The sequence below is a fragment of the Lynx canadensis genome, chromosome C1, assembly GCF_007474595.2.
Source record: "Lynx canadensis isolate LIC74 chromosome C1, mLynCan4.pri.v2, whole genome shotgun sequence".
NCBI lineage: Eukaryota > Metazoa > Chordata > Mammalia > Carnivora > Felidae > Lynx > Lynx canadensis.
The window spans coordinates 12,917,482-12,940,149 of record NC_044310.1 but is presented as its reverse complement, the minus strand read 5'-3'; the positions used below and the strand labels follow the sequence as shown (position 1 = coordinate 12,940,149).

Sequence of the window (22,668 nt, the reverse complement as noted above, 5' to 3'; positions counted from 1 at the left end):
GGACGGTCAGGCTCAGGGAAGGAGAGGTGATAACAGACGAGCAGGTGGGAGCCACGTTACTGCCACAGGGGGACCGTAAGCCCAGGCATGTGGGCACTTCGAGAAACTTCAAAAGGCAAAGAAACAGGTTCTTCCCCGGAGCTTCCAGTAGGAACTGACCCCCGATCTTAGCCCAGTGAGACCCATTCCAGACTTCTGACCCCCGGAATTGTAAGATCCTAAATTTGTGGCATTTTAAGCCCCTGGGTTTATGGTGATTTGTGGCAGAGACGGTAGGAAAGGAATGTAACAGCCACATGGATGGAGTTAGTTGCTATTGCGTGAAAACCCGACCAAGCGAGATCTCGTTGCATTTCCCAGCGGCCACCCTCCCGGGGGTAAGCGGGTGCTCACCCCATTCTATAGATTCAGTTGACTCGCTTACTTAACAAGTGTTTATCGATTGCCCAGGAACCTTCCAGGTGCTGGGATGGAGAGGGTGAGCGAGAGAGCAGAGGAGTTGTGATCTCTAGAGGACGAGGGAGACAATAACCAGGCAAATCTATAAGTAGGTATCACAACACCGGGAAGTTACACAGATATATTCTATGGGGGGGGGGAAGGCAGAGTAGAGACGGTGATGGGGATGCTGTGTTAGGCAAGGTGGTCAGGGAAGGCCTCTCTGCAGAGGTGACAGCTGAGCAGAATCTCGGATGGACCGGAGGAGGGAGCCACGTGGACATCTGGAACGTTCTAGGCAAAGAAACTGATCGCAGTTGCTCACCTGGGTTTGAAGACCAGGGAGGGCCTACTGAATTTGGCCTGGGCAGGTTCCCAGGGGCAGAAATGTGTGAGTTTGGCCTGGAAGGATTGTGGGGGATGTGACAGGCGGGGGTGGTGGGTGCCGTTTCTGCGAAGTCAGGTGAGGGAGAGGCACGGTGGCTGCTTTAAGAAATGGAGTCACCCCTGTGGCTGGACCAAGGGCAGGAACACACAGGATGTAGAGCGTCTAGAACTTTCCTTCCCTGCTGGTGGGGCTGTGAAAGGGGCAGTGTTGTAGGCTGAACTGCGTCTCTCCAAAATATAGGTCAACATTATAACTCCTGGTACCCGTGAATGAGTTGGTATTTGGAAATAGGGTCTTTTGTGCAGGTAACCAAAGTAAGATGAAGTCATACTGGGTTAGGGCCCACCGGAACCCACCCTAATTAGCGTGGGCCCTAATTTCTACTGTCCTCAGCCACCCAGCTTGTGGTATTTTGTTACCGCGGCCCGAGCAAATTGATACAGGCTGCTTCCGCTGAAGTCGAACACCTGCCTTCCCTACCTTCCCGAATCTCCTCTCCTGGGGATGCGTCCGAGAGAAGCCCAACTCTCACGTTCAAAGCGACTGCCCTTGTCAACACTAGAAGCAACAACCCCAACGTCCCTGCGCGGAAGGACGGAGCAAGAGACGGTAATCGATCGGCGCCACGGAGCGCTACGCAGCAACGAGAAAGGGTCACCCGCCGACGCGCGCAGCCACGCAGACGAACCTCCCAGACGTCACGCCGAGCTATAGGAGCCGGACGCCGCAGGTGTCGTTCTATTTACGTGCGAAGCAGGGGCGGGAGAAACTAGCCGAAGCTCATTCGAGAGTTCGAGTCCTGTGTCCCTCTTGGGAGAATACCGGTGGGACGCTGGAAATGTGCTACGTCCTGATCTGCGCCGGGGGCGGGGCGGCGGGGTACATGTGTGTGATTCGCTGAGCTGGACCCTCTACAGGAAGCACTTTACTGTGTGTATGTCTTCAGGTAAAAGGGAAAGAAAGCGATGGGGATCCCCAGGGTAGTAGGGCCTCAAAAGTTTTACAGAGTTGGTTTTGCTGGTCTCCAAGAGGCTGGGGATAGAGGGATGCTGAGCAGAGGGCGAGTGGCATCGAGAGAGGATTGATGTGTCCAGCCCCCCCGCCCCCACCACTTGGCCCAGAATCAGCTGGAGCAGCTGGCCGGGCCTCCATGTGCCTGTCCCCACCCCGCTGGCATCACAGCCTGGGCGAGCAGGGGAGAAACAGAGCAGAGAGAGGTAATGATGCAGAGACAGCCCGGGCTCTCTCCCTCCCCTGCCAGCCTCTCCTTATCAGCTCGCTGCTGCGCCCCGCTCGGTGCTCATCAGCTCCCTCCCTCCCAGGGCGCCCTGGGGTTTGCCATCAGACCTCTGCACCCGCCCGCTGGCTGCTCTGGGACCCGGCCTTTGTCACGAGCCTCCTCCACGGGCAAAAAGGCCTTCGGCAGCTGGCTAGAGGCAGGGGATGGAACACCACCCCGCGTGGGGCTGAGCATCCTGTCACGGGAAGGGTGGCAAGTGCTTGGCCCCACGGTCCCACAGCCCACGGCCCTGAAGGGGCAGGCAGCTCTGTGCCCCCCATTCTGGTGAGCCCCCCCCCCCAGAGCCCGGCCCCTCCCCAGAGGCTGCGCTCAGATGAGTGAATGAACTCACAGGCCAGTGGTGGTGCTGTCTCGTTCGGAAGGACAGGGGCCCCGCCTGTGGACTGCCTGGGTTCAAATCCCGGCTCGTACTTAACCTGGGGCAAAACATTTGAGTGCTCTCGGCCCCTCGGTTATCCTATCTGTGAAATGGGACCAGTAGCGACATTTTCTCCAAAGCTATGAGTTTTTACCTATAACGTGCATGGGCTTGGCACCCAGGCGGCCCCAGCCAAGCGCTTGCTGTCGTAATTAGTGTGGCGGCTACAGAGACAAAGGCCACAAAAGTCACCTTTCTGCTTGGGAGCCCTTTGAGGACCTCAGACCCACAGACAGAGTCTGTGGGCGTCTCTTCTTTCTCAAAGTCTCATGAGGGGGAGAAGCTGGGGGTGGGAGCAGGGTTCGGTGAGGGTGGCCCTGGCCCAGCCTGACGCCTGCTTCGAATTCTGGGCGGTCCCTGCAGGCTGCATGGGTCCCGGGTGTGAATCTGGGTCTGCTGGGTCCACAGGTCTCAGAGGGTCATATCGGCCACCCCCCTGCCTTCTCACCGCACTCATGTCAAGCCAGAAAAGCGGGCTTTTTCTGCCCCTTGTCAGAATCTCCAGAGGAGGGCCCCCGGGCAAGGTGGGAAGGGGGGAGCTGGGGCTGTGGGTGTAGAGGAGACAGCACCCTCCAGGCAGAGAGCAAGCACCCAGGTGGAGGCTCCAGGTGCTGGGCCTCTGACCTCTCCCCTCCCACTGCCTCCAGACCCGGGCGGCTCTCATACACTCGCTCCACAACCCTGGCATATGGGCAGCCTGGGCATGGAGAGCCCCCGCCTGCATGCCTCGGGCCTCCTGCCCGTCCCGGGGCCCCACACGCGGTACTGGCATGGCCTCTTTTCATGTCTGCCTGGGCCTCAGTCTCCTCATCTGTAAAATGGGGCATGAGGCACACGGCCTGTCTCCTGGGGTGACGTGAGGCTGGAATGAGAAAACCCATGTAGACTATTCACTCTCTCTCTCTCTCTCTCAAAATAAATAAACTTAAACAAAGAAACAAATAAAAAATTCCTACAACCTGGGCATCTGGGTGGCTTAGTCGGTTGAGCATCTGACTTTGGGTTTCGGCTCAGGTCATGATCCCAGGGTTGGGGGATCAAGCCCTGCGTCAGGCATGGAGCCTTGCTGAGATTCTCTCTCTCTGTCCCTCCCCTGTTGATGTTTTCTCTCTCTCTCTCTCAAAAACAAAAACAAAAAAAGAGAATTCCTACAACCCTCCCCACTGCCAAGGGTGATGGGGTCCCGTATCCCCATATGCCAAGCCTCCTGGGGCATTCAGAGCACTGGCTGAGAGCCCAGTGGCCTGCTTCTCCCCTCTCATATGGCTCGGGTACTCACCTGCTGTGTGACCTTGGGCAAGTCACTTAACCTCTCTGAGCCTCATCCTTTCACCTACAAATGGGGACAGTAATAGCACCCCCCGCCAAACTGAGGATTTGCAAGTCAACGTGTGTGAACTGCTTACAGCAGTCAGAGCTTGACAAACACTGGCCTTAGCTTCACTATTAGTCCTCAGATCGCAGGGCTCTGGCGGTATCATCACTCTCGTGGGGGAAGCAAAGGTCCAGGGAAGTTAAATTAAAGTGCTCGAAAGCCCCTGGCAGGGTTGGCGAGTGGGGGTGGGGGGGAAGAGTTATGACTGGCTTTGGTCCCATGGTCCCCACAAAACACTCAACATGCCCAGGAACATTAACTTAGCAGGGGAAAGAGAAAAAAGAAACACACACACACACACAACCAAACAAATGCCCTGTCAAGGAAGGAAATATGTAATCAATTAACCGAGCCTCCCCAAACCTCTCCAAATAATAATTAGGACTGTCAGCCCAGCTCACAAGGAAACTGCCATTGCAAGGGCCCGTCGCTCCCCTGAGAATCCGGACGTGAAAACGCAGCACCCATTGGGTGCCGAGGAGGGATCCCGGCACCTCTCAGGACTCTGGGCTTCCTGTCTCCCGGGCCCCAGCCTTGGCTGTGCACGGAGACCAGTCACCCTGTGGACTGGGTCCCCCTCCTGTTCCCACCGAGAGTACAGCAAGGAAGCGGCAGGTAGGGATAGAGCTGGGAGGGATGCCCATCACCTAGTGCTCCCTCCCATTTGTGCGCTGGAAAAAGGACGTTGGGGCTCAGAGAAGCCGAGACCCTGGCCACTGCAGACGCGCGACTAGGCTCCTGGGCTCTTGTCTCAGTGCCGGACTGTGGTCTAATAACCCGACCCTCTGACCGGAGTTCACGTCTCTGTATAAGAAGTATTTATTGGTCGCTGACTACACAGGTGCCTGGCATCGACTGGACACCATGGGAACAGAGGAGAGCTGGAAAGACCAAGCAAAAGGGAAACCACGTATGCAGATACATAAAAGAGAGAGTTGCACTGGAGAGCAGTCAAAGCCATGAAGAGCAAAGAGCAAACAAATGGCCACAAAGGCCTGGATGGGGGGAGCCCTTCAGATGGGGGATCAGGGAGACATCTATGCAGAGGTGACATCTGATCTGAGACCTGGGATGGGAAAAGAGTGTGCTTGGCAGAGGAAAAGCCTGAGCAAATGTCCTGAGGTAGGAAAGGCTGAGGTGACCAGAGGATGGCCAGGGAGCAAGAGGGGTGGACCATGAGGCTGGCCATGTGGTTGGGATCACCTGGGATCTTGTAGTCCCGAAGCCACCAGAAGCCAGGATCCTCTCCCAAGCGAGTTGGAAAGCCCTTGTGGGGCTTCAAGTAGCAGGTGCCATGATCTGAAAGCTCCCTCTGGCTGCTGGGGGTAGAAGGCACCTGGGCAGTGAGGGGTCCAGAGGCGCAGAGAAGGGACGCAAGCTGTCGGGAGCCGGGAAGAAGAAGCTAGCACTCGACTGGACGCCAGGAAGCCTGGGTCCTGGCTCCTTCATTGCTACTGGACTGTGTGACCTGGAAGAAGTCACTCAACCTCTCTGGTTGTCTCTTTGGCTTTTTCTGAGATGAGAAAGACCTCCCTGGCCCGCAGCCTTGTTGGCGCTACTCCATCATCTCGGCTGTGGTCGGTGTTACCTGCAAATAGACTCGTGTCTATTTCCTACAAAAGGCCAATGTCCCCCCCCCCCACTGCCGTCTTCTCACTTAGTTCTCTCCCTGGCAGGTGTTGGGTGACGCCTTCTCCCTGAGTCTACAGCCACCCAGGGAGCCAGCTGGGCACGCTTCCTCCGTTCACTCATTCTCTCCCTCCCTCCCTTCCTTTCCTTCCTTCCTTCCTTCGCTCACTCACTCATTCATTCCTCCACTCATTCCAGCACCTGCCATCACTTCAAGCCTGCTGCGAGCTCAGCAGTGCGCGCACGTCTCCTGCCCTCTCCTTGCCTGACTGAACTTCCAGGACCCTTAGGCTCACCAGACCTTCCATTCACCGTCAATCCCCCCCAATCCTCATCTCCTGAAACAAAATTACCTTCCGAGGCACAGAAGATTCTCCCAGAACCTGGGAACTTTATTAGGGCTGCAATAATATATTAAAGAGGAGGTCTGAATCACCCGGAGCAAAGTCTAATGTGAAGAAATACCGCGGCGACAAATACTTTGTTCTGAACCGTTTACTAAATTAAGTCTTTCCTGGACATTTTTAGCCTTCAATTTTTTTTTAATACCAGTAATAAAGTAGTTGCATAATTAGTAATAAAGCTGACAGCCCAGTTACTGATTTTTTACTTAGAAGGAAAAATGTGTGTGTGTGTGTGTGTGTGTGTGTGTAGATAATTTCTAACAGCCCTGGTTGTCTGACTGCAGATATAGAAATGATTTGCTATCTCAGCAACTCTGCCCCGCGGGCTGGGGTCGGGGAAAGCTGCGCTGAGCTCTGTGGAAACGGTTGTCTAGGCGTCAGAAGATGAGCTTTGGTTGCCCAAAGCTGTGTGACCTTAGGGAAGTCATCCACCGTCCCTGGTCTTTTGGTTTTCTCACCTGGAGAATGAGGGGGTTGGGCTGGGTGATGCCCGAAGGCTCCTGGCAGATCTGCCCGGAGTCTGGGAGGGGACGAGGACTTTCAACGGCATCTGTGGGTCCTATAGTTGTACCTCTTGACCGAAACCTCTCCCCCGCCTTGTGTTTCCATCCACCTACTTGCCATCTTTGCTCAGGGGTCTCGCAGACATGCCTCACCTGGCCCAAACAGAACTCGGGAATCCTGTACCCGTCCCCAGCCCTAGCCGGTCCTCGCTGGTCTCCCCGTCTCGGGAAGGAGCCCCTCCACCTACGTGCTCTGGCCATGGTCCTGGAGGCCACGCTCAAGCTCCTGTCCCGCTGACGGCCTCCACTTCCAGTCCATTGGGTTTCCAAGCCCTTCCCCCATCACTTCCGCCCCCTCGGCCTGGCCAGCCCAGCCCCTCACTTCCTCAGCTCCCTGCCTCCACTCCAGCATCCTCCCCGGCAGCCCACGCAGATCTTCCCACAGCCCCAAAGTAGAAACGGGATCAATCTCGATGACTCCTCCTCACTTCCGGAATACAATTCAAACGCTAGTGACCCAGAATGTTCTAGGACAGCGACAGTTCTTAAACTTGCCTGCCTATGGGAATCCCCTTGGGGAACTTTGAAAACCTGATGTCTGTGTCCCCACCCTCTTGCCCTCAAGGTTCTGATTCAACTGCTGGGGCTTGGCCTGGGGGTCAGGGGTGTGCAAAGCTCCCTGGGTGTTTGTGATGGGGGCTGCAGACCACAGAACTGGGGTCACCTGGGAGACGACCAGAAACACAGCATGGCAGGGCTCCCCACACCCCACCCCTCCACTGAATTAGACCAAGCAGGGCCTGTGCGCAGTCAAGTTCAAGAGGCTCCGTGAGATGTGGCCTCATCTCCCACACTCCCTGCAGTGTCCTTTGGCCCAGCCACTCGGCTTCTCTCTCCTCTTCAATGACACATCAAGCTGGCTCCCAGCTCAGGCCCTTGCTCTCCTCCTCTGCCAGAATGCTCATTCCCTGACCTTCATGTGGCGGCTTCCTCTCTCTTCCGGATCCCAGAGAGACCTCTCCCCCAGCCCCTCCCTGTGTCACAGCCCCGGGAATGTTGGCTCCATGGGCACAGGGACCTTACCTCCCTTGTTCACCTCTGTCTCCTGATATCCACGGGTCACAAAGAAACACTTTTCAAATGGCAAATGAATAATTAGGGCGAGCCGTACCTGAGGTGGTTGAAACGTTATCGCAGTGCGTGGGACACGTCATTGGAACTATCCCCTGCCTCCCGCCCCAGGGTCTGTGTGATGTGAGTCTGCAACTCCTTGTGGTTGATTGTGGGTGGTGGCACTGACTCTGGAAGGCCCTTGGTAAGGACGGCTTGTTCCCGGAGGAGGGGAGGGTTACCTCAGAGGCCCCCATTCCACCGGCACAGGGACTCAGCCCCATTCACTGGGGAAGCCCCCCGGGGAGGAAATTTCTGCTTGACGGGGAAGCTCTCCCAGCTCTTGGGCTAGTCACCCCCCCTCTCTGGGCTGAGCTTAATCCCCATAAATAGGGTCTGAGATCTGCACTCTATAGGTTGTCGTTAGGGTTTAGGCAAATGATGAATGGGAAAGAGTTTTGCTGACCGTTTGAAATAATAACTCCACATTTGGATAACCTGTCAGATCGTTAATTTAACAAATCTCTACTGACATCCCGTGCTGGGCACTGACGCTGTAGAGATGAAGAAAGGAATGTTCCCTATTCTTAAGGGACAAGACCCATCCTGGGTGATTGGAGGGGCCACAGGCGGGACACCCCCTATTGCAATACCCCAGTGCATCACCAGAGGGCAGCAGACAGCTTTGCAAGCATTTCCCTCCCCAGGGGGACCGACCTCTGAGAGAAGGGCGCGTCCTGGGAGCCCCAGGGGCCTCCTCACGGGTCTGGGCGCAAACACAGAGTGGGGGCAGCGGGTGGAGGAGGCTGCCCAGCGCTAGCTGCCCGCTCCGCAGGGCACATCTCGGTCCCCCGCATCAACTCTCCACCAACCCAACGTGGAGAAGTGCTCCTGCCCTTGTCAGGGAACAAGAGAAAAGAGGGTGGGCCCTCCAGGCCGGAAGAGAGGATCCTGGGGAGGCTTGAGCTGAGGACGCGTCTGGGGCGAGAGGGCCCTGCCAGCCTGGGCTGCTCGGGGCCTGGGTGGCGGGGGCATCTGTGTGAGCCGCCCAGGGCCCCCTGGCGCGGGAAGAGCGGCGATGCGCCGCCCAGCGTGCTCCCGGAGCACTGCCACTGGGGGCGGTGCCGGGAGGGCTGTGCGAGGCCTTAGGAGCCCGGCTCCCAGAGGCCAGAGCAGGACTGGCCAGGGCTGGGAAAGGAGGGAAGCGGGGAGCTGCGTGACGCCCAGGACGAGGGGCGGTGGGGGCGGGGGCGGGTGTTGGGAGGAAGGCCACAGGGCAGGGGGAGGGACCTGGGGGGGGGAGGGGGGCAGGAGGCGTGTCCCGCTTGGGCCTTGGGAAACACGCAGGTTAAGCGGATCTCTCTGCGAGTCAGTGGGATTGACACCAACAGCTGAGCAGACGGGCGGCTCCTGGAGACCCACTTCTGGAGCCGGGACTGGGCATCACTTGGTCTCCTTGGCGGGGGCATCCAGGGGCCTGGAACTGCCAGGCAGCAGCTATTTTTAAAGTGGAGACTGACTCTGGCAGCTTGCTACCTGGAGGCACCAAGTATCTTGGGCCACAGATCAGTGTGTGTGTGTGTGTGTGTGTGTGCATGTTCATCATGTGCACCGGGGGTTGGGGGGGATGGACACATCAGGTTGCATGTCCTTACTAAGTTCCTCAGTCTCGAGTGCCTGGTGCTGGTCCTGAGTGGGTAGGCACTCCGTGACTGTGTTGAACGAGCCTGCCCCCGACGGCCCAGAGACCCAATCCGGCCTGGTGTGTGAACCCAGACTTCACCATGTGTATGCTGTGTGACCTTGGACAAGTGACCACACCTCTCTGTTCTTCTGTGCCACCACCCACTACAACAGGATTCCATGAGTCTGAGATCTGTACTCCCCGGGATGGTTGTTAGAGTTAAAGCGGATGCTGGGTTGGAAAAAGTTTTGCTGTTCGAAACGATAATTCCACATTTGGATAAGCTGTCAGTCTCTTGATTCGACAAACCTTTACCAAGGCCCTGGGTCCCCCTCGTAGGCCCTGTGTGCCAGGCACTGAGGACCTAGAGATGAACTAGGGAGGGTGCCCGCCCTGACAGACAGGCCCAGGAGGGGAGGCTAAGGGCCCTGCCTGTGGGCCTGACACAGACACGGGTCCAGTAACTCCTACTCTGACTGGTACACTGGGGGCAAGAGGCCTGGGGTTGGGTCAGTAGGGCTCCTTTGGGGAAAGTGCCAGGGGGCTATAGGGAGGGCACCTTGCTCCTGGGCCCCCTTGTTCCCTAGCCAAGGCCCCGTTTTCTGAGAAGATTAGCACAGGGCCACGCACACACCAGCTGTTTTCGTTCCCCTGGTAACTGTGCCAGCTGGGCATGGAGGTGTGACCCGGGCTCGGGAGCTGGTCGGTGCCTGTGAGGTCACTGGCTGGTCGACTATTTTGTCACCTTCAACCTGAACAAGCCTGGCCCCCGGGGGCCTTAGGACAACCGTTTGCTGGCCACCGGCTATCAGCAGGACCTAGACGTGTCTGTGCCTTGCCTCTTCCCCCTGAGTCCTCTGGCCCTAGTCTGCATATCGGAGCAGGTGGAAGGTGTTGAGTGGAACACAGATGCTGCCAGAAACTTTATCCAGAAGACTTTTAAAAAGACGGATTCCCCGGGCCCCGCTCCAGAGGCCTTGAATCAAATTCTGTCTTGGTGGACCCAGGAACTGGTATTTTTAAGCAACTCCCAAGGCGATCCTAATGCAGGTGGTCTGGGGGCGGGGGGCAGCTTGCTGCTGGGGCCGAGTGGGGGTGGGGGGTGAGGAGTGGGGGGTGGGGGGAGGGAACCTTGCAGCCCAAGCTCCGAAACGCCTCCAGTGGCCGGGAGGAGAACCCCTGGGTTTCAGATGGGGACCCGGCTCCCGCTTGGGCTGTTCAATCCAGATGCGGATAAGAGGCATGATCTGTTCTGAAAAAAACTGAAGAAAAGGGCTTCAAGGTTCTCCTCACAATGTCACTCTGGCTCTTTTGCATTCCTGGAGGCTCACTGGGTAGGAGAGGGGAGAGGGTTTCCAGTGGGTCAAGAACGGGGCGAGACCTAGCACAAGCCCGGCACGTGAGGTACTCGGCGTGTATTTGCCGAGCGGTCAGATGAGCGAACAAATGAACCACCGTTTCGTGTGCTATGTGAATCCTGGCGAAAAAAGATGCATGGCTCATGATAACATGCAGAAAAGGACAAGGATGCGATGGGACTCAGACTCTCAGATCAACCAGGGTCCGACGGCCCTTTTCTCTGTACGGAGAGTGAAGGAGGAGCTTGCCCTGCACCTTCGAGATGAGTCTGCAGAAGGGCCAGTTACCTTCCCGAAGGGAAGCAAGCCCCTCTGCTCTTTGGATCAAACCGTGCATGTGTCTAAAAACCAGCACGGTGTTCCGTCGAACAGATCCCGGGGGCCTCCTCTCCTCTGCGGTCTCTGCCTGCCTGCTTCGAGTGGTCCCGTCCTTAGGTCCAGCGCCTCCCCTACCCCCACGCTTTCGCCCAGGCAGTGCCCTCCGCCTGGAGTGTCTGCTCCCCGCTCCTCTTTGTCTAAAACCTACTTCTGCTTCTAGGGCCACTTCAAACGCCACCTTCTCTGTGATTTCCCCGGTCTCTCCAGCTCTGATTCATCACCGCATTATATCGGAATCTTTCCTATGACAGCCATCACTTTATTACGCGAATGGTTAGCTATTTATCTCCGTGTTTTATCTCCCCTTTCTCTCCCTTCACTCCACAAATATTTATGGTTCCTCTCTAAAGGCCGGGTGGGGGTCTGGGGTTACTGAGATGGAAAAGACAGAGCGGAGCCTTGGGGGAGCTTCTGGGCAAGTGGGGGTGGGGGTAGGGGGCAGGCTTTAAGCTCCGAGGAAGCTGGGGCCGCATTCTGACCGCCTCTGGGCGCCATGCCCCAGCTCTGTGCCTTGGATGCAGCAAATGTTCAATACGCGCTGTCTCGAAGTCATAAAGGAAGTGGCATTTCTTCCCGCGTCCTTTCTCCTCCAGGGTCTTCTAGCATTCACTTGATTTCTCCCACATCTCCCCCCTCTGATAAATATGAATCAGGGAGGTATAACTGTGTACTCGCGTTCTCCACGAAGCCCCCGGGCTCCTCCCCACCCACCCAGCTGTTCTCCGCCTCCTGCCGCGGCTCCAGGGGACGGCGCACGGGTTCACGGGAATGGTAAGCAACCCTTGGAAGGGGAGCTGGCTCTCTGGCACCGCTTTGCCTCCTGGCCCCTGCCAGTCCCATGCCCTCTCCCAGCTTACTCAGACTTGGGAACTTAGTCCTGAGCAGAGGCTCATCCGGGGAGGGCTTTGTCTTCCTTCCCGGACATCTCCAACCCGCCTTCCACTTGGCAAGGGGGGTGAGCTTTACAAGATACATATCACATCAGACCATGACCTCTGGTCGCTTCAGCGGCTTCCAGGACACTGAGAATGAATGCCAGCTCGTCCCCTAACTCCGGTCACCCGGCCGTCCAGTAGTCCCGAGATCACATCACGCTTCCTCACCTCAGGACCTTTGCACTTGCTGTGCCCTCTACCTGGAATGCTCCCCCTGCCACCCCAACCCTGCCAGTGACTTCTTTTTATCCTACAGATCGCTGTTTCGATGTCACCTCCTTTGAGACACCTTGTAGCCCCGCCTCCACATAGTCCGTTATTCTCGTCCTTCTCCCATCCAAGTACTAACCAGGCCCAACCCTGCTTAGCTTCCGAGATCAGACGAGATTGGGCGCGTTCAGGGTGGTATGGCCGTAGACTGTTCTCGTCCTTCTCTAACACGTTACCTGATTTCCTTCACACACTCATCGCCAGCTGTCAATATTTTCCCTCATTCTTTTAAACGTATTTTTATGGTCTGTCTCTCCTCACCCCCTACACCGTAAACCTCACAAGAGCAGGTCTGATTATGTCTTGCTCACCATTTTATCCCCAGCACTGTCCCTGACATATAGCAATTGCTCAATTCCTTGGTGATGAATGAAGGACGAAAACGTTAGAGAAGGCACGGGGGCCTGAACTGCTCCCTCCTACGTTCATCTCGCAGCAGGGACAGCTGCGGTGGAAGAACGCCAGAACTCACCCACTCCACGAGCATCTACAAACTGTCTTCAGTGTGGTGGGGGTGGGGTGGGGGTGGGGGCGCTGGGCTGGGGAGACAGTGGGGAAGGCCACAGACCCAAGCCCTGTCCACGGGCTCCGAGTCTAGTGGCGGAAGCAGACTTTGAACTCCTAGTTGTCAGGGCCGGGAGTGTATGGGGGGGAAGCACCCTAGGGTATCCGACCCAGTCTGGGCGGTCAAGACTGGCTTCCTGGAGGAGGTGGGGTTTAAGCTGGAGCCGACAGGATGCTCAGGGCCTTGGCAAAGGGAGGTGGGCGAGGTGCGGGAGGGGCAGGAGCGCACTCAACCCCTTGAGTCTAGATTTCCTAGACAGCGAAGGCTGCTTGGAGCTCCTCACGACATCCTGAGCAGACGGAACGGGACAGGGGAAGCAGTGGATGCTGGGGCACGGGTGGGCGCGTTCTGCAGGGATTAGTGAGCTTTGCCCACGCGGTCTTCCCCTCGGTGGGGGGACCCATCCATTTGCTCCAGCTCTTCTTGGTCTGGTGGAACGGGTGAAGGGGTGAACGGGGGCCGAGGCAGGGCCTAAGAGGGCAGGTGTGGAGGATGGCCATGTGCAGGAAGCCAGCTGGGGGGACTGTCACCCACTCAGGGCGGCCCCTGAGAAGCAGACCCCGTGACCAAGGATTCCGGAGCCAGTGGCCTATTTGGGAGGGTGTCCCAGGAAGCCAGGACGGGAGGGAAGAAGCCAATACAGGTGCATCCCGGAGGCTATTGTGGGCAGCCTCTCAGCCTCAGTCCTGCTGGGGAGCTCGAAGGGACAGCGAGCGCCTGTCTGAGTGGTCCCAGCCAAGGGGCAGGGGGGCCAGGAGATCCATCCAATATCTCCCGTCGGCCGAGGCTGCTCTGGGGATGCTAGATCCCTGGCACGCCCGCCCCCACTCCTTGAGCAAGCTGAGTGGGGCTACGGCTGCCTGAGAAGGCTGTCGAGGGGTCAAGGGTGTGAGTGGGTGCGGACACCTGCCACATCGCCCGCGTCCCTACTGGGATGGCTCCTTCCCATCCCTCAGGCCTTGGCCAACCATTTGGATGGCACCGCAGCACGAGGGTCCTTCCCGGGTCTGCACCCCGCTTGCCCCTCATTCGAATTCACACCTTTGCGGAATATGTGCTGAGCCATTCACTTACGTCTCACTTCCCTTGTTTACTATCTCCCCCCCCCCCCACGAGAGTTTAATTCCCCGCTGGATTCCCCAAGACACCTTCTACCATGCCAGGCTCCTATTAGGTGCTCAATTAAAACGTCCTCGGAAGGAAGGAATTACTGCCAATTCCAAGCTGGGAAGTTCTGGATTCTGAGGCTCATTCGACAGACATGTGATAGATGGGGCCTCTGGGGCACTGGGAGGGGCAGTGACTTGTCCAAGGTCATGAACCGGGGTGCTACCCCAGGCGGCAGAAGCCCCGTCACCCCCACCGGATGCCCGCCCCTCCGGGAACCCCACCAGCGGACGGAGACGCTCTGGGAGTCCCTGGGGCTCCTTCCGCTGCCTGAGAATTGCTCTCTGCCAATTCTTGGTCGTCCAGGCTTCCTTCTCCCCCTACTTTTCCCAAAAGCTGAAGACAAGCAGCTCAGACAGCTGTGGAGCTGGGACTCTTCTCTAGTTGAAATGCATTAATTTGTAAATATCTTCATTTATATGTAAATGCGGAGTCCCCGCGCCCCTCCGCCAGCCCTAATGGGGCCCTGCAGCCTGGAGACGCAGCCTCCTTCGGGCTGCCGGCAGCTCTCCGTGATCCCATTAGACTCTTTCCTTCCCTTCTGCTTTCGCTTCCCCCAGGCTCCTCGGTGCGCTCCACCTGGGAGGCCACCGCCGGAACCGAGGCTGGGGAAGGAAAGAACACTGGCCACGAGTCAGCACTGCTGTGTGGCCTCGGGCAAAAGTCATCTCCCTCTCTGGGCTTCCGTTTCCGTCAGGCGTGAAATGGGCAGGGCAGCAAGGTGTGGGCACAGGATGAGGTGGGTGGCTTGGGATCCGATGGGGTCTGTGTCGTTCCAGCAGGGAACCCTGGGCCTCGCCGAACTTTGACCCCGTCTGTAAACCAGGGCTAGAGAAAACAGCAAATCTGCCTGGATGTACAGGGCTGTTCGCGGGGATTAGCAGAGATTCAGGGCGTATAAGGCGCCTTTATGAGATGTGAGGAAAGGTGGGGTTTTTTTTTTTTTTGTTTTTTTAATGGTGGAAGAAGGAGGGTTTTTTCTGGGCAGGAACAGCAACACACAGCCATCGCTCAGCGACTGAGGCAGCGCTTTATGTGAATTAACCCGGGGACCCTCCCAAGGCTGGAGCGAGCTTCTTACTGTTGTCATTGCCTTCTAGAGACTGGGGAAACTCAGGCAGAGTCCCCAAGCCCGGGTGACACTAATGCAAGGTGGGCGGAGGGGCAAGGATTGGAAACTCAGGCCGCGGGACAGAACTCTCCCTTAAACCCCACAAGGATTGTACGAAGCAGATCCTACGAAGTCTGTTGACAGGTGAGGAGACTGACACAGAGAGGGGTGAAGGCCCTCGTCCAAGGTCACTCAGTCGGGAGTGGCTGAGCTGTGTTCTGGGAAAGGGTGGGTGGTCAGGACTGCTCTGGTGGTCCCGGGCTTCCTTCTGGGCGTAGGAATCAGATGGAGGGGGGTTGGAAATGATGGGACAGGCTGGGGGCGGGTGGGGTGATGGTAAGCACATGGGGAGGGCGCAGAGGGGGTGGGGGTCTGGGAAGCGTGGGGGGTGATCTGAACGTGCACTTGCCCCAGCATCATCTGTGGTTCCCAGAATAGTTGTTTTCTTGTCCAAAATGAGTTTTTCATCCGGACTGTAACTGGCTTGTCTTAGGTGTGCCTTAATACCTTAAGGTGCCCCAAATCCTTTTTGGAAGCAGGTCCAGGGGAAATCATAAACGTCAATAAAGGCATCTGTGCGGCCATTTGCCCGCCGCCTCCGTGTCCCTTCGCGCCCACGTGCTCACCAGACCTCCCCCCGCAAGGGCGGGCTGGTTCTCAGCTCCTGGCACAGAGCCCGGAGAGGAGGGGGACCCAGAAAGGTCCCACCTTCCGGCTTACAAAGTGCGGAGCAGATGATCACCTGCCAGATTCCCCGTGCCGGGCTGGGTGAGCCCTGGGCAACCTTCCCGTCCCGTTTTCTTATCTTACCCGCGGGGAGACTGAGGCTCAAAGGGACGAGGAGCATACGCAGGGTCACCTAGCCAAGGTGCAGATTTCACTGTGCACCTACTACGTGCCAGCCCTGCACACTGCTGCCTTCTGCCTGGGCACTGGGCAATGCATTTGCCTGTGTTGTGTGGAAAAACACACATACACGTGTGTGTGTGTGTGTGTGTGTGTGTGTGCAAGACTATGCCCGTTCAGTGACAGTCTTTAGCTTTTCATCAATGCAGCGGGACTCCCACCCCTCTCGCGGAGCCGTCCGGCTTTGGGGTAGATTCACTCTGCTACGGCGGGGGGGTCGTCGGAACAAGGTGTCCTGCAGGAAGGCATCTGCTTGAGTGGGTCCTGAAGCCTGGTGAGGAGTTTACCAGGTCGCCAGAGGGAGGGGCACACTGGGAGTTGAGAGTTAAGGGTCCGAGATGTAAAATAGGACCGGGGCCTTTGGAAAGTGCACGAGAAGGGTGCGGGGGCGTGGCACCCACACACCTAGAACACACGGCAGTGCATGGGATGGGATCTGCTTCCTTCTGGAAAGAGGGTAGGGGTAGAAATATTAAGTATCTCTGTCCCCGGGGACTCTTCCTCCCCAAACTGCTGCCGCTTCCGACCCGGGGTCCAGTTGTTTAGGGTCGGTTTTGCTTGCCGGGCAGGGGCCCGTGGGGACTGGGAGAGCGTATTGCACGGGCTTCAGGACCAGGCAGAACTGGCTCACATCCCAGCCCTGTCCCTCCCGGCTGCGGGACTTTGGGGAATGTGGCTCACCCTCTCTGGACCTCAGTGTCCCCACCTGGAAACTGGGTTTGGAAAACCCACTTTGCGGGACTGCTGGGAGGAGCTGGCTGGGGAGGCCGACGTCGAGGGGCATGTGGCAGAGTGGGGACGTGACCCCTTTCCTGCTCTTCCTTCCAGGGCGTGTCCCTCTAGGCACCGGGTTCCCTTCTGCAGCACAGCCCCCAGCCCTGCATTCCAAGCCCATGGAAGGTGATCCAGAGAACCGGCAAGAGCATCGCAGGGCAGATAGGAAAGGGCTGGGGAAGTGGCCCCCAGCCCCCAGCCCCCAGCCCCCGGCCTCGACCCCTAGTCCCTGGCTCCTGGCCCCCAGCTCCCGGCCCCCAGCCCCTGGCCCCTGGCCCCCAGCCTCAACCCTTAACCCCCAGCCCCCGGCCTCAATCCTTAGCCCCGGCCCCCGGCCCCAGGCCCCCAGCCCCCGGCCCCTGGCCTCGACCCCTAGCCCCCAGCCCCCAGTCCCCAGACCCCGGCCCCCGGCCCCCGGCCCCCAGCCCCTGGCCCCCGGCCTTAATCCCTAGCCCGTGGCCCCCGGCCCCCAGCCCCCAGCCCCCAGCCTCGACCCCCAGCCTCTGGCCCCCGGCCTCGATCCCCAGCCCCCAGCCCCCGGCCCCCAGCCCCCGGCCCCCAGCCTCGACCCCCAGCCTCCAGCCCCCGGCCTCGATCCCCAGCCCCCAGCCCCTGGCCCCCAGCCCCCGGCCCCCAGCCTCGACCCTCAGCCTCCAGCCCCCGGCCTCGATCCCCAGCCCCCAGCCCCCAGCCCCCGGCCCCCGGCCCCCGGCCCCTGGCCCCTCACCTCACGGTGGACTGGTACACCAGGTCCTCCCTCTTGCGGTAGTTCTCCATGTATGAGTAGTTGGTGGAGAACATGGCGTCGAAGGTGAAGATCTTTTGCTTGATGGTGCCGCCGTCCGTCACCTACAAGACAGCACAGAGGCAGCTACAGGGGAGCGCTCGGCCGGCCTCGCCCCTTTCCCCCAGACAGAGCGCGGACGGACGCAGGGACACTGGAGATGCACAGCCAGGACGCCCGGCCCCCGGGGACCCTGGGCGAGGCCGCCAGGAGACACGTCACTGCCATCACCAGAACGCTCCCAGGTCATCCCCACTCTGCTGATGTGTAAGCCGAGGCTCTGGCTGGCTCTCCTCTCTGACAAGAATTTCTGGTAAATTCTGTAAGGGGTAGGCACAGAATGGCAGGGGAGCCCAGGCAGCCCCCGTCTGGGGATAGGGTAGTCACAGAGGGCTTCCTAGAGGAAGGGATGTCTAAGTTGCCTTCTGAAGGGAGAACAGGAGACAGGCAGCCTGGCAAAAGGTGGGAGAGCTCTGTAAGCAGAGGAGACAGCAGGAGCAAAGGCCCCGTGGTAGGAAAGAGCAGGTATGCTCAGGGAAAGAGGATTGTGCTCAGCGTGCCCGGTAGGCAAGGGACCTCAACTGTCCCTGCAGGCGACGTGGAGGGGGTCACCTTGGATTCCATTTACAGGTTCCTTCAGGCCGTAGGGTGACGATGGTTGGTTGGAGGGGCCTGTCTGGGGGCAGGGGGCTCTTAAGAAGGCTGGGGAGAACCCACTCTGCTGTCACGGGGCGGAGGGAAGAGGACAGCTTGGGGGCTCCCTCTCCTCCAGCTGCCCTGGGGACGGGAGGGAGGTCACGAGGCCCCCACCTCCCCAAGCACACGGAGGCCCAGAGAAGTCAGGGGACCTCCGGAGGAGACAAGAAAGCCTATAATGGAAAACAAAGGCTGTTCCGGTGCCCAGCTGCTCGCGGCTGATTGAAAGCCGGACCCAAGCGTCCCGCGCTCCCGCTCGCCGCCCGCCGCATCCTCTCGCATCCTCTCGCCTGCGCTGCCTCCAGCTAATGAAAGTGTTACTCCACAAAGCAGCAAGGTATGTGTTGTCACTGTTTCAATTATTTATCTGTTTACTCGGCTGCAGTTTTCCCTACAGTTTTCCGCCTGCGTCAGCAACTCTATTATAGACCGGGAGCTTGCAGCCTCTTGCTGCTCAGCTGGGCTCCGCGCTAACAGCCTGCGACCAGGGAGGCCTCATGCCTGGGCCTGGAGAAGTGGAATTAACTCCCCGCGGCTCTGCATGCTGGAGGCAGGGGGGGCCGGCTGGGAGGGCTTTCTCCAGGGGGCTGGGCTGGGGGGGGGACCCTGGAAGCTGCTTGGATCTGTAGCCTTCCTGGGAGCCCCGGCCTGCGTGCGGCTGGGCCCCTCTGGGCACATCTGGCTTGGACCACATCTGTCTGGCCCAGGTGGTGTCGTTACTGGCTTAGGGGACACAGGTTCAAGGCAAGCTGGCTAGCATTTATGGAGCACCAGCTGTGTGCCAGGCACGGGTCACATCAGTGCGTGTCACCCCCACTCCCGCCACAGTCTGCAAGCTCATGAGGAGTCAGGAGGCCCCTGACAGTCCTGGGACCCCCAGGGAGCCCCATAGGCAGGGTCAGAGTGATGATAAGCTTCCGGAACCCGGGGCGCAGGATCAGTGTTGGGACTGCCCTCTGCAGGGTTTCTGCTTACCCCTTGCCAAGCTCAGGTCTCTCTGACTCTCCTCTGGGCTTATCTTCCTTCAGCTCATACTTTTCACTTATTTTCCCCTCTGGGGGCTGAGTGCTCCCCTCTGAGGCTGTGTGCTCCCCGCTGGCCTCTTCCGCAGCACTGGGCCCGGCTTCCCAGAGAGGGATGGCCGAGACTGAAGGACCAGGGAGGAAGAGGAGCAAGAACCTTCAAACCAGGACCCTCGGTGGTGGTGGGGAGGAGGGCATGATATTGCCCAACCCCCAGGGGACAGTTGGCCACGTGTGGAATCATCTTTGGTTGTCACAACCCGGCGGGGGCTGCCACACAGGGTCCCTGTGGAGGGAACGGCAGAGACAACAGGTGGCCCGTCTTGCAGATGAAGAAACTGTGGCTTGGAGAGGAAAGGAGATTTAGCCACAGTCTCACGCGGGGCTCCTGGCAGGGCTCTGGCTCCCACGGGGCGGGCCCCCAGGGGCTGAGGACAAACCAGCCCCCACCCCCCCAGCCCCCACGACCCTCCACTGTCAGCAGGAGGATGCCTGGAGCCCAGCGGAGGTTTGAGGAATTTTCTCCCGAAGTCATAAAAGTGGAAGGCGTCCTGCCCATTTGACTTGCAGCCTTGCCTCTTCTCTCAGGTACTGCTTTTTATCTCCTCCTAAAATGCGGCAGCCCTTATCGTCCCAATCTCGAAATTCACTCCATTTTTTTTATTATACAAAGGAGAAAAAAATCTGTCGGTAAAACTGTCTCCACAAATTTATTCGCCGGGACTGAGGGTTTTATTACTAGGAAAATACACCTGCACCCCACACGTCCACACATTCCCACACACCCCAGATAAAGCACGGAAGAATTACCTGAGTCGTAAATCACTGTTTCAGGCCGAGGGACAGGGGAGTTTCAAGGACGCACCTAGTTTTCCTTTGGTTTTATTTACATCTTTTTTTTTTTTCCCCTGGGGCCAAGTCTGGGGCCTTCCTGTCAGCCTAGGAGGAAATAACTGCTTCCCATTAAAGCAGCCTGGGACAGCCAGAGCCCGAGGCTTGTGATGTCCCTTCCCTGGGGCTCAGGGAAGGCTCTGGAAAGGGACTGCCTTGGAACGCACCGTCAGGCCCCAGGCCATGGGCCAGTGGCTATTTGCAAGGAGGATATTCTGTGGTTCTTGGTGACAGCAGTCCCTGAGGTGAGGCTGGGTGGGGGGAGAGGGGTTATCACAGGCCATGGGTGGGCAGCTGGTGTGATGAATGACACCTTCTCTTTAATTCTGGAAACATGTTCCAGGCCTAAGACTTTCAGGCACTGTTCCAGGCCCCGGGGGAGAGGACGAACCACATTTCAGATGTGGCCGCAGTCCGTCTGGTGGGGATACACAGCTCACAAGGACCTGAGACAGCAGAGCCAGGGAAAGCGAGGCTGTAGCAAAGATATTTGCCAACTGTGACCTGACACCCATGGAGGGGCCAAGGATTCTCCTGGGAGGAGGGGTGATCACAGAAGGCTTCCGGGTGGAGGTGGGCCTCTTCAAAGGGTGCTTAGTCCCAGCCTGGTGCTCCCGGCCTGTGGGAGGCTTTCGGGCAAGAAGCAAGGCTGATTTTCTCCACCCCCAGTCAAATTCTTGATTTCTGTTACTAACTTTCTGCGCCTCGCCTCTTCAAGCCTCAGCTTCCTCATCTGTAAAATGGGATAATTCAACCTACCTCTGTTCCTCTCAGGAGGATTAAATGAGATGACATTTGTAACAGCACCTGGTGTGTGGTTATTTTTACGCACGCTAACACTTTTCCGGGTCATCCCTGCTTCTGGGTCCCTTCCCACCATCCAGAGCTAGGGCTGGAAGGCAGAACAGTTCTTACTGGGAAGTCAGAGGGTGTAGAATGTCAGTATGTGACAGAAGGGGGCCCGCCTGGCAGGCACGGATTGGAGACCTGGTGGGCAGGTGGGCGCGTAGAGCCGGGGCCCGGAGACTTGTCCGCACTCATGAGATCAGCCCAGAGAGAAAATGAAGGACGCTCCGAGCAAGCACCTGGAGGCAGGCTGGTCCCTGGGGCTCTGACACGCTCCTCTGGTGGCCATCGTGGCTTGGGACCGTGAGATCACAGCAGGCAGAGGACGGCAAGGCTGGTGGGAGCAGACAAGGTGCTGTCCTGGAAGGCCAAGGCCCAAGCAATGTGTGCGTGTCCCCTCCCTGGAGGATGAAATGCTTGAGTGTTCATTCGCTCCTGCGACAGATTTTTACCGAATCAGTAAATAGGTCTTTGCGTGTGAGCTACTCCTAGAACATAAACCCTACGAGGGCCAGACCTTTATCTGTCCCGTTTGTTGCTCTGTCCCCAGAGCCCGGAACACGGTACTCGCTCAATAAATATTTGTTGGACGAATGAATGAATGGAATTGAGTCCTTACCACGTGCCAGGCACTGGGGTACCACGAAGAACAAGGAGAACACTCCTTGCCCCAGGATGGCCCGCTGTGTCCACACCCCGATCTGACCGCGGCTGCCTGGTGGGAGCGGGCTGGTCCAGTCGGGAAGTGGCCTCGGACCGACCACGAGGCAGCGATCCAAGGGGGATTAGCAGGAACCTGAGCTGTGGCTTCTCAGACGTCCACCTGCTACAGGAAAGCATCCTCCTTGTGCAAAGGGCCCACTTGGACCGCAGAGAGGAGGCTGTGCACACACTTCGGCAAAAGAACCCGAGTCCGAACTGGCACGTACCCGGCCTGCCTGTACTGCTCGGAAGGGACGTAGGAAGCAGAGACCCGGGTTCTGCCTCCCACAGGCTGGCCTCTGCACTGCTCCCCTCTCTGGGCCTCAGTTTCCTTAAGTGCTCAACGAGGACATGTGCCGGGTGACTTCTGAGGACCGTTGCTACTCTGAATGCCCAAATGCTCTGGTGCTAGAACAGCCCGCCCTGGAGACCACAGCCACTCCTGCTCTAGCCTTGCCCTCCAGGGCTCGGCAGCCGCCCACAGGCCCCGAGGCAGCAGACCCTGTCCCAGGGCGCTGGCCGTCCCCCAAATCCGGCAAATCTGGCTTCAGCTGGGTTGGGTTGATTTTCAAGCGAAGCCACCAAAGCGTGGCAGACGGGCTCAGTCCAGCCTGTCGCACGGCCGGCCGGCTGGGATTTTTCATTTGAGAAACTAATGCCTCCAAGGACACCTCCTCACCCACGTCCCCGGGTGCCATCATCCGGAAGAGAGGAAAAAAAAAAAAAAAGAAAGAAAGAAAGGGGGGAAAAAGCTCACCTCCCCCCCCCCTCCTTCTCTTTGTGTTCCACAAAACCAATTACAGGTTGGAAATAGCTGTAATAAACTTGATATCCCACTTATGGGCCAATCCCGCCGCGGCTGGAAAGTGTAATAGTGGCAGAGAGCGAAAACTGCTGGTATATTTTGCCGGAGCTGTTTAAATTGCCTGCCTACATTATCCCGGCTCCTCTCCAGCCGGGAAGGAATTTGCTCTCCTGGAAATGGAGCAGCTAAGGTCTCTGGGGCTGGGCAGC

At 58.2% G+C, this 22,668-nt stretch overlaps 1 protein-coding gene across 1 annotated transcript in view; it reads right to left on the bottom strand.

Moving 5' to 3' along the window:
• The window catches only part of IGSF21 (immunoglobin superfamily member 21), a 242,998-nt gene that overhangs the window by 58,596 nt on the left and 161,734 nt on the right, over positions 1-22,668 (bottom strand). Inside the window, exon 3 of the mRNA XM_030328031.1 lies at positions 17,441-17,562. Coding sequence (XP_030183891.1) covers positions 17,441-17,562 — 122 coding nt within the window. The remainder of the gene's footprint in view (positions 1-17,440; positions 17,563-22,668) is intronic.